The 13,187-nt window shown below is 50.6% G+C and overlaps 5 protein-coding genes across 5 annotated transcripts; 2 read left to right on the top strand and 3 right to left on the bottom strand.

Moving 5' to 3' along the window:
- Positions 1-357: 357 nt before the first annotated feature.
- Positions 358-3,500, top strand: BDP55DRAFT_693120 (uncharacterized protein; the record flags this gene model as incomplete). The annotated part of the gene is made up of 8 exons (XM_060577191.1): positions 358-396; positions 722-802; positions 1,729-1,958; positions 1,998-2,158; positions 2,179-2,441; positions 2,481-2,603; positions 2,628-2,904; positions 3,088-3,500. The coding sequence occupies 8 exons, from the start codon at positions 358-360 to the stop codon at positions 3,498-3,500; spliced, it is 1,587 nt and encodes a 528-aa protein (XP_060430842.1).
- A 337-nt stretch (positions 3,501-3,837) lies between these two features.
- On the bottom strand, positions 3,838-7,270 carry BDP55DRAFT_550153 (family 2 glycoside hydrolase; the record flags this gene model as incomplete). The annotated part of the gene is made up of 4 exons (XM_060568993.1): positions 3,838-3,962; positions 4,015-6,671; positions 6,720-6,842; positions 6,906-7,270. 4 exons carry the CDS (start codon positions 7,268-7,270, stop codon positions 3,838-3,840), a joined length of 3,270 nt encoding a protein of 1,089 aa, XP_060430841.1.
- A 196-nt stretch (positions 7,271-7,466) lies between these two features.
- BDP55DRAFT_660882 (family ergot alkaloid biosynthesis protein) lies at positions 7,467-8,993 on the bottom strand. The gene is made up of 3 exons (XM_060574668.1): positions 8,285-8,993; positions 8,033-8,229; positions 7,467-7,974 (listed from the first exon to the last, which is right to left on the bottom strand). Exons 1-3 carry the CDS (start codon positions 8,730-8,732, stop codon positions 7,717-7,719), a joined length of 903 nt encoding a protein of 300 aa, XP_060430840.1. The 5' UTR covers positions 8,733-8,993; the 3' UTR covers positions 7,467-7,716.
- Positions 8,994-9,389: 396 nt separating this feature from the next.
- Positions 9,390-10,373, bottom strand: BDP55DRAFT_660879 (riboflavin biosynthesis protein RibD domain-containing protein). Its single transcript, XM_060574667.1, has 2 exons — positions 9,718-10,373; positions 9,390-9,610 (listed from the first exon to the last, which is right to left on the bottom strand). Exons 1-2 carry the CDS (start codon positions 10,245-10,247, stop codon positions 9,547-9,549), a joined length of 594 nt encoding a protein of 197 aa, XP_060430839.1. The 5' UTR covers positions 10,248-10,373; the 3' UTR covers positions 9,390-9,546.
- Positions 10,374-12,069: 1,696 nt separating this feature from the next.
- Positions 12,070-13,183, top strand: BDP55DRAFT_741314 (uncharacterized protein; the record flags this gene model as incomplete). Its single annotated transcript, XM_060580436.1, has 5 exons — positions 12,070-12,284; positions 12,368-12,601; positions 12,673-12,747; positions 12,877-12,994; positions 13,052-13,183. 5 exons carry the CDS (start codon positions 12,070-12,072, stop codon positions 13,181-13,183), a joined length of 774 nt encoding a protein of 257 aa, XP_060430838.1.
- Positions 13,184-13,187: the final 4 nt, after the last annotated feature.

Here is a 13,187-nt window from a genome sequence, read left to right as displayed (position 1 = left end):
TTGTCACGAAACAGGAATGGTATCAGCGCTTGTCAAGCACCTTTCCACGTGCTTTCTCACGTGGATATCACATTCTCTTAGTATATAGACTGCTCTCAAGTGCTCTTCTAGACGGGTTACTTCAAGCCACTTTAACCCACTTCATATGACCATTGCTGCGTGCCATAGCTCGTGACAGATCTTGAAGCTGCTTACCTACGTTACGGCCGTGCCTAAGAAAATAGTCTTAGTTCTGACCATTCTCGGGCATGAAGGTTCATTGATGCAAAGGTTGACTGAGTACATCGCATGATAGTCGCCAATGTTGAATGAGCCAAGGTAAGTTAAGGTTTTGCGGAATGGAGAAACTATGTCAACATGGCAAAAGTCCCCGGCTTTGCCTTTTGCCATTGGCCGGTGGGATATTATATACGACCAGACTCGTCGTTGATGAAAGACCGACAGGGCCCAAAATACCAAAACAAAAGGGTTTTGAGTTGACATGGGGATTTCGTAACCTGGTCTTCGACACTGAATTGCCCATGTGACAGGCTATACTAAACTCAACATCGACTAGATATCTGCTTTGGGTATTACATTAATATCAATTAACTTTGAGTGCGCGTGATGCGAGGTGTCTGTATAGGACGTGTAGGCCTCGGGATGTCGGAACGCCGGGAACTAGACACTCAACATAAATATGAGCGTTTGACCCAACGGCTCGTTGGAATTCCACACTCAGTATCATTGCGGCTTTCATCACTGTTCTGTAGCGAAGATTCGTGTTTCAGGTGAGAGTCATCGTGACCTTTGGTCACACATCGTTCTGAATACAGTGTTATTGACTATCTACTAATCTAGGTACTGAACTATTGCCACCAAGTTCCTCTCCACCATGAAGTTCTACTCGTCCATCACTTCCTTCTTTTTGGCGGGTGTTGCAAATGTATGTTGTCGTAATGATTGTAGTTGAGAAGTATTCATAAACCGTTGGTTTGGCTATCTCGACGAAGGACATACGCTAACCTGCATTTTCCAAATAGGCGCAGTATAAGTGTTATTGTGCGAACCCTGACACGTTCTCCAACACTTTCTGTGTCACGGGTGATGGAGTCACGTTTCCAGACTGAAAGGACCGAAAAGGTACCTGGCTAAATAATGGCGGCCTTTGCGAGTTTCAAGGGGCTTCCTTTCACACAGAATGAGTTTATCTCCTCTTACGCAACTTGCTGCAGTAGCACCGGTCCCCAAACTGGAAACAAGTACGGAGGTAACTGCTTCAAGTAGACGAGCTAGACTTGACATACATGGCGAGCTTCACGACTGCATGAAACAAGGATTGCTGTCGTTTTTCATAGGCTGGTGATAGCAACTCAGCCATAAAATCGCCTTCCAAGTTTGGCTAGCAAGACTCGAGCAGTCGATTTCCATCATCCGCGAACCGATTTTGATTGAGTGACCATAATGTATTCCGTGAAACACACCATTCTCAGGCATTAGCACCTGCTAAGTGAAATCGCTAATACTTTGGTCTCTCGAATATAGTGCCTAACTGAGTCTCGGAGGTGGGGCTCGCCATAGGAGCGGCGTGAGAGAAGGAGGATTGAGCATTCAATTTCAAGAATGCGTGAACATAAAATATCTGCTTTCTCATGCCCCTTTAGCATTGAGCGCTTCCTTCTGTCTTATTCCACTTTAGTTGACATCGCGACTGACCTCTTGTCATTGGACCAACTTACACGACCGCAGCCCCACGCCTTCTGGGATAGCGATGCCTACAAGACAACAGAGGCAGCCTGTAACTTGCTGCTCACTCAGCCAAACGACAATATGCTTCGCGTCGTGGAGGACACAGTCGAAATGATTCGCGAAACCCAACACCCTGATGGCTTTCTCAATTCTTTCTATACGGTACGTGGCGTTGAAAGCCGATGGACCAACCTGCGCTACCTCCACGAGCTCTACTGCCTTAGCCACCTGTAGGAGGCGAACGTAGCCTACGAGACGCTCACAAAAAGCGGTCGCCTGCTTGAGGTGGAGATTAGATCCATACATCACATGGACCCGGTCTTTGGACGTGAGAAAAGCAAAAAGCGCGGGTATCCGGACCACCAGGAGATTGAGTTCGACTTGCTTCGTCTCGACGATATGACGGGCGACCTACTAGCTCTCAAGCCAAGTACTTCATTCTGGAGCGAGTCACACACAACGACAACGACGAGACATGTTTCCATCACGAAACACTTGCACGTGGTGCTGATCCGTACGGTGGGCTGGGTAGCGATGTTAAGGGCTGGTTTCATGGACCTCCAGATTACGCATACAACCAGGCTCACCGGCCCATCGGCGAGCAGACCGAAATCAGAGGGCACGCCATACGCGCAATGTACTACTACACGGCTGTTGTGGACCTTGTTCGTCGCCAGGTCACGTCGGATCCCGATGTGGTCGAGTGCAAGCAGGTGCTCAAGCGGCTTTGAAGGGACATGATGAACTGGAAGATGTACGTCACGGGTGCTGTTGGTGCCTACCATCAGACCGAAGGGTTTGGCGAAGCCTTCGTACTCAACGATCTCGAGATGGAGAGCTGCTACGGCGAGACTTGCGCATGCTCTGCACTCATTGTATGATGTCAACGGATGCTGCAGATAGAGCTCAGACCCGAGTACGCGGATGTCATGGAGAAGTGCCTGTACAATGGCTTCCTCGGCGACATCAGCTCAGACGGCGCGGCGTTTTACGACCAGAACGCATTACGCACCAGGGCGGGACAGCCCAAGGAGCGTGAGCGCTGGTTCGCCTGCTGCTCTCATGTGGCCAAGCTCGTCGGTTCGCTGGGTTCTCTTCTCTACTCGACCGATGATATTAAGGGCCTCATGGCGGTTCATCCGTGCGTACAGAGTGAGGTTGAACTGATGCTGGCAGGTAAAAGCAAAAGGTCTCCGTCTTGACCTAGACGCCATGATCGGACGAAATCATTGTCCGTGTTGAGGGCACCACGAGGCTGTCACTGCGCATTCCTGACTGGGTGTTGGATCAAGGGTACACATGCTCTCTCCAAGGCAAGCTCGAACAAGGATATCTGCACATCGCCAAACGTTCTTGTAGATACTGAGGTCCGTCTCTCGCTCTCGAAATCAGCCCATCAGCTGTATGCACACCCTAGGACGGGCAAGGATGAGGTCTGCCTTCGCCAGGGACTGCTAGCGTACTGCCTGGAAGATATGGAAAACGCGGGCATCCATATTGACCACATCGCTCTGGGGAACAAGCGAGCACTGAAGGAGGGGTCGCCCGTATATATTGCGACCACGCATGGTGTGACTCCCTTACTGGTCACGGGTCGGAAGCTGATGCACGTAGGCGTTATGACGGGCAAGCCGAATCGGCTTCACGGACCCAAGGCCTGGGAGTATGATGTCGAGCCGCTGCAACTCACAGTCACTCCGTACTTCCTCCTCGTCAATTGCGGTGGGAACGGCACCATGCGGGTCTGGACGCCAAGGTTCAAGATCAGTTAGTGTAACATGGGTAAGTAGACACAGCTTTCCTACTTGAATAGGTAGGTCTATTACACAATGCAACAGTTGAAACAGGTCGAAGAGACAAGGCGGGAAAGGTCATGATTAGTGTGATAGGTTTTAATATGTGGAACAGATCGCCCCGGCGTCGAGACAAATAGTTGTGATTAAGAACAACCAGTTTAGGGCTCATCATCGGTGTGAAGGCTGAAGTTCTAGTCAAAATAGTAGAAGTACAATGATACATTACCAAGGACGCCCATGACCATGTACCATACAATTTCGTTTACTCTACTAAATGCAGTTGATACAATCCAAGGCTGAGGTACTAACTTCCTTACTCAGCCAAGACAATCCAATCTTCACTTCCTGCAGCGGCATTTGACTCCACGATCAAGGAAGGCTTTTCCAGCACTCCTGTAGGCTTCAACAGATATTCCTCGCTCCAAGCCCAACCACCAGCTGTTGAGAGTCATGTCAGCAACTTTCTTGCCATTAGCACCGGATAACTTACTTCGCCACTGGTCAGGCCAGCATCCAAAGATTCCTTCTGTGAGATGGATATGACCAAACGAGTTGTACCTGTACCCAAATGCCGTAATCGAAATCTCGTGCTTGCCAGCTTCGAGTTCTCCAAGATCCAGCTTCCTTGGCTGTAGCGCGATGTGTCCGCTCTTTTGCTTCCATTGAACCTTGATGACCGGCGTCGCAAATTGCGGAATCGAGAGAGTGACGGCGGAGCGGGACTTAAGCGAGAAGCTGCAAAAGTAGGTTACGTTGCCAGCATAGAATGGGTGTCCTTGCTTGACCACGTCGCCCCAGCCCAAGCTCTGTCTTCGCTCGCATAGTATAGGCAGGTTGTTCTTCAGCTCGACGCTGAAGCTGCCCAACAAGTATATCCTCTCCAGATTGGTCAGCACACCGAAGGGCATACTGAGTTCAATAATGTTCTTTCCCTTGCGAATCGTCCTCTTCGGGACTGATATTGTCTTGATATCCTCGTCAACCCACCAAGAAAGTCTTTTCTCCTCGACTGGCAGCTTGTGGCCGTTGATGGTGACCCTTGCGTTCTCAGGATTCTCCATTGCGAGGTAGGCTGGTGTTTTAACAATGATGGTGGAATCAAATTCGAACCTGAGGTCAACGTAGACTTTGGCCGCTCGTTCTGACTGCGGTACGCTCCAGGGCTGTTTCCAAGCGGAACCCTTTGCCGGGATGCGAAGTCTCGCTCGGATCTCGTTATCAATCTTGAGGATTTCCTGACGTGCAGAATCCTCCCATGGATCATCGTCGATTCTGTACAGCGCATAGTCGAGCATTAAGACGTTCGGCTCCGAGAGCACGACCTCCTCGAGCTTGAGTTCCGTAGATGTATATTGAGCCGGAGCTAGCGCCACTGCGCCTTCAATACTGACGAAGGACAGTTCTTCCCCTGGTACAGGGTAAAGTCTCAACAGTAAACTTGCACAGCCCTCGAATCTGTGGTCGAAGATGGTCCAACCGCTTTCATATCGAGCTTTGTGTTGATGGGTTGCACCCGTAAAGGTATCCAAGATTTCCACATCCCAGTCGCCCTTGATGCTGACCAGCGTGTCGTATGGGTTGTTTCTGTCCGTGTTGCAGATGAAGACAAACCTCTCTTCTCCATCCTGGCGCATCTGGTAAAGTAGGGTATCAGTCGGCCCCCCAACCTTCAAGTCGATCTTCAAGTCACGATTTTGAGATACAGCAGAGAGGACATCGCCTTGATCCCAAGCAACCTTGACTGATGGCTCGATATCGAGGCTGAGATCTGGCGGCGCAACCTGAGCATCAATGAGAACCGGGGCATCACCGGCAATGATAACGGCACCCCCGGCAGCGGCGAATTTCTTGACAACACTGAATGTCGACGACCGAATGGTCCTTAAGTTCGGCAGAATCACGACGTCGTACTCGCACTGGCCAACCTTGAGAGGCTTCGATACATCTTCACCGATTTGGGTCGGCAGAAGACTCTCGGAAATGAAGTCGAAATCCACCAAGCCATGTAGCAGCCAGTTTGTGAGCTCCGCAAATGCCTGGTCACGGCGACCAATCTCATCGTCGCCGCTGTTGTTGGGTCCGAAGCACAACCAAAAGCTTTCAATGGGGTGAATCACACCTACTCGCGTAACGGCCTTGCCGCGCGTCAAGGCGACACCAACACGGGCGAAATGGTCCTCAACGTAGCCGTACTCCTTGTACCATGGGCTCTGGTAGCCAATACTGGCGGGATAATCGCGCTTACCTTCACCAGCCATACTGACCCAGCTGAGGTGCTGCACGCGGAACGTGATGCCCAGAGCCGCATGCCAGTCGCCGCAGCCCTTGTGCCCTTCGAAAGTGAAGTACCAGTGGGTGCACCCATAGATCTCGCTCATGGCGCCGCGGACGCCGTTCTGGCGGGCCACGCTGGTGCATTGTTTCGCGGTGTTGTACTCGACCCAGTCGTTGAGAAGGTCCATGCCCGGAAGCGTCTGATTTCGGTAGCAGCGCATTGCTTCGCCATGGGCGGTCGTCTGAGAACGGAGGGTGGGCTCTTCCATCATGTGGCCGTTGAGGATAATCTTGTTTTTCCTGCACCAGTTTGCCAGCAGATCGAGGAATGAAGTCACAAATCTTTCGCTGACATGGTCGTGGAACCGGTAACGAGACAAGCTCGGTGTATCTCCCGGAAGATCCCACAACAGTTCCGGGATGCTAGCAATGAGGTCCGCATCTTCACCGTACGTCGCTCTGAATGTGTCGGGCAGATCTGCTGTCCATGGTAGAAAAACGTCTTCCACTCCAGTCGGGCTGGACAGTTGTGTCTTGATAGCCACTTGGGGCTCATCGGTGAAGATACAGGGCACTGTTGTCCCAAATTTGTCGCCAATCTTATCCTTGTAGACCTCATGCGTGCTCTCCAAAAAGCGGTTCATGGCTTCGGTGCTCATTGTGTCGATGTAGGTCTGCCCGTTGAACCAAGATGACGGAGGGTTAATCTCGACGTACGCGTACCATACCCTTCCGCCTGGTTCCGCATCCTCTCCCTCTTCGAGTCTTTTGTTTGACTTCAGGCGGCCATTCTCATCAAGTGTGATTGAAAAGCGTGCCAAGAGATAACCTTCTTCACTCCGGCAGGCCTGTGCTGAACTGGGAGCGCAGCCACTAAAACTTGTGTGAGATGGATATGAGAAAGATAGCCTGGGGACTTACCCGCCAAGCTCAACAGTCCCGTACGGGTACGGCGTGAACAGAATGTGCTTCGTCTTATGCTCTGGGTATTGCTTGACGACCTTGCCCCCAGCAACACCGGAGGGCCACCGATCATCGTCGTATCTGATGTATTTCATCAGTAATCTCATCAAAAGAATTTGAGTATCGAGGGCTAGAATTTCTTACAAGCAGGCGAGCATCCCCTTACTTTCTGCATACTCCACGCAGTCCCGAACGCGATCCATAAACTCAGGGCCCATATATTCGGTATCCAGTCCGGTCCGGACATGCATGTGGAAACCACCCATGCCCATCTCATTGAGATGATCGATCTGCCTGAGAAGCTTCTCCTTTTCCAACTTTGTATTCCATGACCACAGAGGACATCCTCGATATTCTGAAGTTGGGTTCTTGAAGAGGTCCTCGCTGAAGGGTTTGGTCGCCTTGGGGTACGTCAGTGGATTCGCCGTCTCCTCCGGGCTCCGGGCATCATCCCCGCTGGCGGCCTTCCCCGGCCTGTCGTTCTCAATCGCGACAAATGATGAGTCCATATCGTGTGATTCATGCACAACTCTTTCGAACTGGAGCTTGGGGATTCTGACTAGATGTTGTAAGTGAGAATAATGACCTTGCATTTCATGCCGCAGACTTTCAGGCACGCAGGGAGGCTTTGTGATCTCATGACTTGTTTCAACCTTAGCGCACATCCCCGCACGCGAAGACACGCCGAAGCTTTCGGCTGAAAACGGCGCCGTTTGCTGACTGAAAACGAAACCTTTCCCACCTTCTGGGCCCTTTCTTGTATGAGGCTATGAGCAGGCGACATGGAACACTCGCCAAGGACGAGAGTCTAATGGGGTGACCAAGTAGTACGAGCAAGAGCGGCAGGCATGTCACATCGTCACTGGCGCATTCACTGCATGCCCTTATCCTTCACCTGAGTTCAGTGAGCAAACACCACTCCAAGCCCCCAAACTTGAACGAGTTGAATATGCTTTCAAGTTTCTTGAGCCCATACTGCCTTGTTTCTCTCAGCAAAGTCGCGAAACTTCCTTGGCTGCTTCCCAGTCAGCGCAAGGACAACGCTGTTCGTCCGGTCCTCACTCCCGTTCTTGATGGCCATGTCCAGCCCACCCATCATCTCCGCGTAGTCCCGAGGCATGCCCTGAGTGACATAACGCTCTACGAGTCCCTGCACTGAGAGCCGTTTGTGAACAATCTTTCGACCGAGATCTTCGGAGAGAATGACTGCAATCTATATTTTGGTCCCAAAAATTACTATCCATGAGTTCGGGACGGTGTATAATACTCACGTCATCGTAGCCGAGCAGCTCAGGGCCGAAAATGAGATACTCGTCATTTGGCGCATCTTCTTGGGTGAGTAGCTGGAATGCACAGGCCGCAATATCCTCAGCTGCGACCCAGGGAAGCTTTCCATCCGCAGTAGCAGAGTAAATCGTGCTCTCGATCAAAATGGCTAGGCGATGATTATCTTGTTCCGCAAAGTTTTCTAGTATTTTGTCAGCTCATTCTTTTCCCTCTCAAAACTCAATCCACAGTCTCACGTTGGAACCACGTAGGCCTCAGCGCAGCCCATTCCACCTGACCCGTATCGCCAAGTTCCTTCAAGTACGCATGCGGCCGGCCCATTGCGTAACCGTTAATGTCGGGCTCAGTGAGGCTCCCACTCAGCAGGACAAATCTGATGATAGGCCCCTGTCGCCGTGCTCGGTCGATGAAGGCCTGCATCGGCGGAAGCATGTCCATGACTGGTGGGGCAACCAAGAAAATACTCGTTGCACCAAGGTCTAACGCGGCTGTCCATGTCGCTTCGTTCCCCCAGTCGAATGCGATAGGCTTAATGTTTTCGGCGTCCGGCTCCGTGGTGACTGCTCCGCTCCGGGAGGCTTGGAAGGTGGGGGTAGATGTCGTTGCGAAGAGCTTCGTGATCTGACGGCCGACTTTCCCGGTACCGCCCAGAACCAGGACGCTTTGAGATCGTTTCGATGTCATATTAACTGATGTGATAAAAAGTCATGACAGCTGCTCGGTAGTTTAGAAGTAATGAAGGCCGCGAGCCGAAGTATTTAGGCGTAATCGGAGGCCTAGGACAACACCCAGGGTGAGGACTTAGCGGAGGTAAGATGCTAGTCACGCAACGGATTTAAGCCGCCTATGTACGGAAACGCGAACTTGATATCTTCGAGCCCGACGGGGTTGTCGTCCCAGGTTCTTCTGCGTGATTTCACAGATCGTCCTGAGATTTTAGAAGAGATCGAGGCAAGCACGCGGTCGGATAGATGGGGTACCGATGGAATAACTAATTTGTTTCCCACTTACCCCTCCACACGCCAACTACGTCCACGTCATTTGTGCAGATGCAGGCTTCAGGGGCGCTGTTGGTGGTGAATTTTCTGTTGCCAATATTATCTTGAGGGTACCAACAGACTACCGGTATTTGTTTGATGGTTGCTCAACACCTGACAACCAGTCGAAGGCGTGCTTGCAGATTGCACAAGGCCTCGACATTTCACCCTATCCGCACGAAAATGCGGGCGGTTGAGGATGATGAGTGAGTGTGTCTAGACCTTTGTCACCCCCTACTATGTAATAGACGTATACGGACGGCGGGCCCACAGCAAGTTTATCATGAGATGTAGCTATGACAAAGGCCAATGCATTTTGAGGTAGCGTAGAAGATACGTACGCTGAAAGGCACACAGCAAATAGTGCACCAATTCTAGCACACGTTTGCAGCGAGCCTTGGCAGCTCTTTCCGTTGGCAATAATTACCAGGAAATGTGTACCACGCAGAGGAAAAGAACAATTACCCCTGATTGCTATACAACAGAAGATTGGTAATCCAACGTCTAAACAGCCTTTCATAGGGGGTGAGTGAGTTTCACCACGCGAGGGTATCTAGGAACCTCCATTTCAACAGAACGACAACGCTTCACCCAAAGACGCGGCCATTCCCCTGCTAACATTGTACTTGCAGTTCACAATGCCGCTCGTGTCCAGCTTTTTGCAATCCACCAACTCCAGCTTGAATCCCCCAAGCGGCGTGAGCGCCGAGTCCGGCAACATTCTGGTCCCTTTCCTCAGCATCACGGGCATGATTGCCGTCTCCACGGAGTCTAGGATCCCCGCATCTAGACACGGACCCGCCAGTTGCCCTCCGCCCATGAGCCAGATGTCCTGGCCCTCCGCGTTTTTGAGGTCCGCGACATAGCCGGTGAAATTTTGTGATATGATTGTCACGCTTGGGTGATCTTCGCTCCTGAGAGTTCTGCTGACGACAACCAGGTTTTGTTTTGGATATCGCCGTAGAGGGTTCTGCTCACCCATGGCGAACATACACTGATACGTCTTTCGGCCCATTATAAAAGTATCGAACTGGGCATAAAGTGCCTGAAAATCGATGTTGTCGTCTTGTACGATCCAATCTGTTGATCCATCTGGGGGAGCAATGAAGCCATCGAGGGATATAGCAACATTGTATCGTAAACGTCGCTGCGGTTCTTTCATCTTGAAGTTTGGACGTCAAATTGCGTCAGATGCTATCACGATCCATTTACTCTATGACCAGGGAAACGGGGGGAGGTCCCTTATAAATGCACGATCGTAATCTGATCTCTCATGGCCTGCCAACCCGAAAACATTGGCAAAGAGACGCTGAATCAGATGCCACACTTGGCAAGACAAACGGACATCCGAGTCCCAGGGTGCCATGTGATGTCATCTCCTCCAACCGTTCGTGCGCGGCCTCCACTGATTTGCGAAGCGGACCGCGAGGATCCGAGTGTGGCCGTCGCCTATACTCGGCTTCCGCTGCCGGATGGGAGACTGGGCAGGAGAAAATGCGGAACGTGACGGGCATGCTTGCCTGGGATTTCCGAACACAACCAAGGTGAAATATTCGGTGAGAGTCAGCCCTACTCGTGGCCGTTTCATCTCGGCGGACAGCGGAGGGTTGTTTCATGATGTGTAATCTCCTTGTGGCTTAGGCATGAAACTTGCCCGACCGAAGTCGCGACGTCATAAGCCCGATTATCGGCCGATATCAATGTCTTATGAACTACTGGTCTGTTGCACGGCATAAAGACCTTCTGTATTCATACTTCTTTCCAGTTGTCAATGGCTCTCTTTCAATCTCAGCCTCTTGAGGTTTAGGCTGCTACGGCTAGGATCTTCATGCCACATTATGAGATGTGCTAATTCATAGTTGTGACTCATTAGCATCAAAGCTCTACGGGTAACTGTAAAACATTCGTTGGGCGTCACACATGTATAATATGCGGTAAACGATATGCATAATACTCTGCATATAAAACGCAAGGCATTGTCTTATGTGTATTGATAATGGATTCTGACGACACGAAACAGTACGGCTGATTGATATCTCAGCGATGATCTCGACGTGTATTCAAAGTTGAACGACATCTCCGGCCTTATGGACTAAGCTTGGACATTTCGGAGGAATGTCTATGTTTTCTAGAGTGCTCGATATAGTTCGATAGGATCTATGCTGTTCATCCTAGGTACCGCAATATTAAGCACCCGAGTAAATGTTGGTGGCACAGACTTCTTCGAGTACCAGACATCTGGTCAATGTGCAAAGTCAATCTGTGAAATAGAAGCAGCGTAGTATTGAGCTGTATCACAGTAGCTCAGGCTTTGAAAGCTTACTTAACTGCAGACACGTTCCGATTTCGAGCGACATGCATTGAATCATTGACGGCAAACTAAGCTCTGGAGGACGGCACCGTAATAGATGAAGCTCATCGCCAGGTGTGAGCGATGATCACAGCCAATCGGAAGTACAACACGTCCGGGTGTTGTAATCTTGACTAAACCTATAATTATTGATCACCGGAATCGCATCCGCTGTTCCCCAGTGGCATATCAAGGCAGAATTCGCCTAAAAGACCATCGTGGTTGCTCCCGCCGAAAGGTGTCCAATCCAAAAGATCTTGACGCATAATTACGGATGGAAAAGTGTTGTTCCTGCGGACGTGACACAACGAGCGGGGATCTCGGATGCATGAGAAAGATCACTAACATGACGAAGGTGGCACGGTGGCTCATGCACCTCGTTTTCGTCAACCATAGCCAGGGAAGGTCTCAGTACTCCCACCACCAAGAAAGACCAATCTTTCTCTCGCAAGGTCTTACAGACAGTGATCCGATTGGAGGCTGTGGAACAAAGACGTACGCTGGTGACTCGATAGATAAGTTGCCTCACTGTCCTGCGTTTGTTCGACTAGGCAACGCGAGTATAAGTATTTATATGCTACTTGACCTCTTCTCGTTTCCTGAATATCAGCAAGCCTCATTATTCGGTCCCAATATGTTGTCTTTTAATCGTATTGCTATCTACGGTCATCGAGGCTGGGCCAGCTCAAAGATAACCGAAGCCTTGATCGCATCAGGGGCACCGATTCGAATTATTTACTGTCCAGGATCCGATATCTCGAGCCTGCCGTCTTCCATCACTAGCGTCGAGGTGGATGTTGAGGACGAGAAAGCACTGGTTAACGCCCTACATGACATTGACATCGTGACGTATATACCGTACTCACATCGTTGACCTCGAAACACCATTCAGGTTCAAGTCAGCCCAGACAAAAGCTCTGACATCTTGGCAGCTCTCTCGTCGGACACGAAGGGGTTAAGCGACAGCATGCCTTCGTCAAGACCATACCAAAGACGGACGTCAAGCTTTTCTCACCATCGGAGCTTGCGGGTAGATACTACGAGCAAGGCTTGAAGATTGGCGTCAACAAGGCTAAACGCCAAGTTGAGGAAGCCTCTATCGCTGCTGGCATTCCAACTATGCTAGTCTTGCTTGGGAACTTCGCCGAGTTTGCACTGAATACTCCGTAAGTTTTCCTCGAATATCCTACGGTAAGATCTACCATCACCTTGACTGTCTCAAACAATCGCATGTTAGTGGCATGGATGTAGACTTGCCTGGTAATAGAATTGTGTACTCGGGGAACAGTGCCGAGGAGATTGTGGACTTAAGGTGAGTTGAAGCTGAGATTGGTAAGTGATCTACTTCAATTTCTTACTAATGTGACGTTCGGTACGAGGAGCTACGTGGCCGCAGCATATGCAACTATTTTTGCTTCGACGCTAACTCCCCAACAAACAGGGCGATCTCGATCTCCGAGTTGAAGGCCACTGGTAATGATTTTGCTACTGCGCCGAAACAGAAACATGGCACTCCTCCTCAAGCCTCCGTTTTGAGCCTCGACAAAGTCAACACCGAAGTTGAAGAAGGGCTAAGATCAGGCAGTCTCTTCACCCTGGCTTGATACTGCCGCAAGATTTGGGGCACCGGTGAGCAAGCCAAGATGGTCGGGGCCGATATCTGGGATGTTGAAGGCTACAAAAAGGCCACTCTTGAAGTCTTAGTCGTTCGTGGAAAGCTTGAAGCTTATCGCCAACTCCCACCATAGGTTT

The sequence above is a fragment of the Colletotrichum godetiae genome (assembly GCF_030913485.1).
Source record: "Colletotrichum godetiae strain CBS 193.32 chromosome Unknown BDP55scaffold_16, whole genome shotgun sequence".
Lineage (NCBI taxonomy): Eukaryota > Fungi > Ascomycota > Sordariomycetes > Glomerellales > Glomerellaceae > Colletotrichum > Colletotrichum godetiae.
The sequence above is the reverse complement of the archived record's forward strand: the minus strand, read 5'-3'. Positions and strand labels throughout refer to the sequence as shown.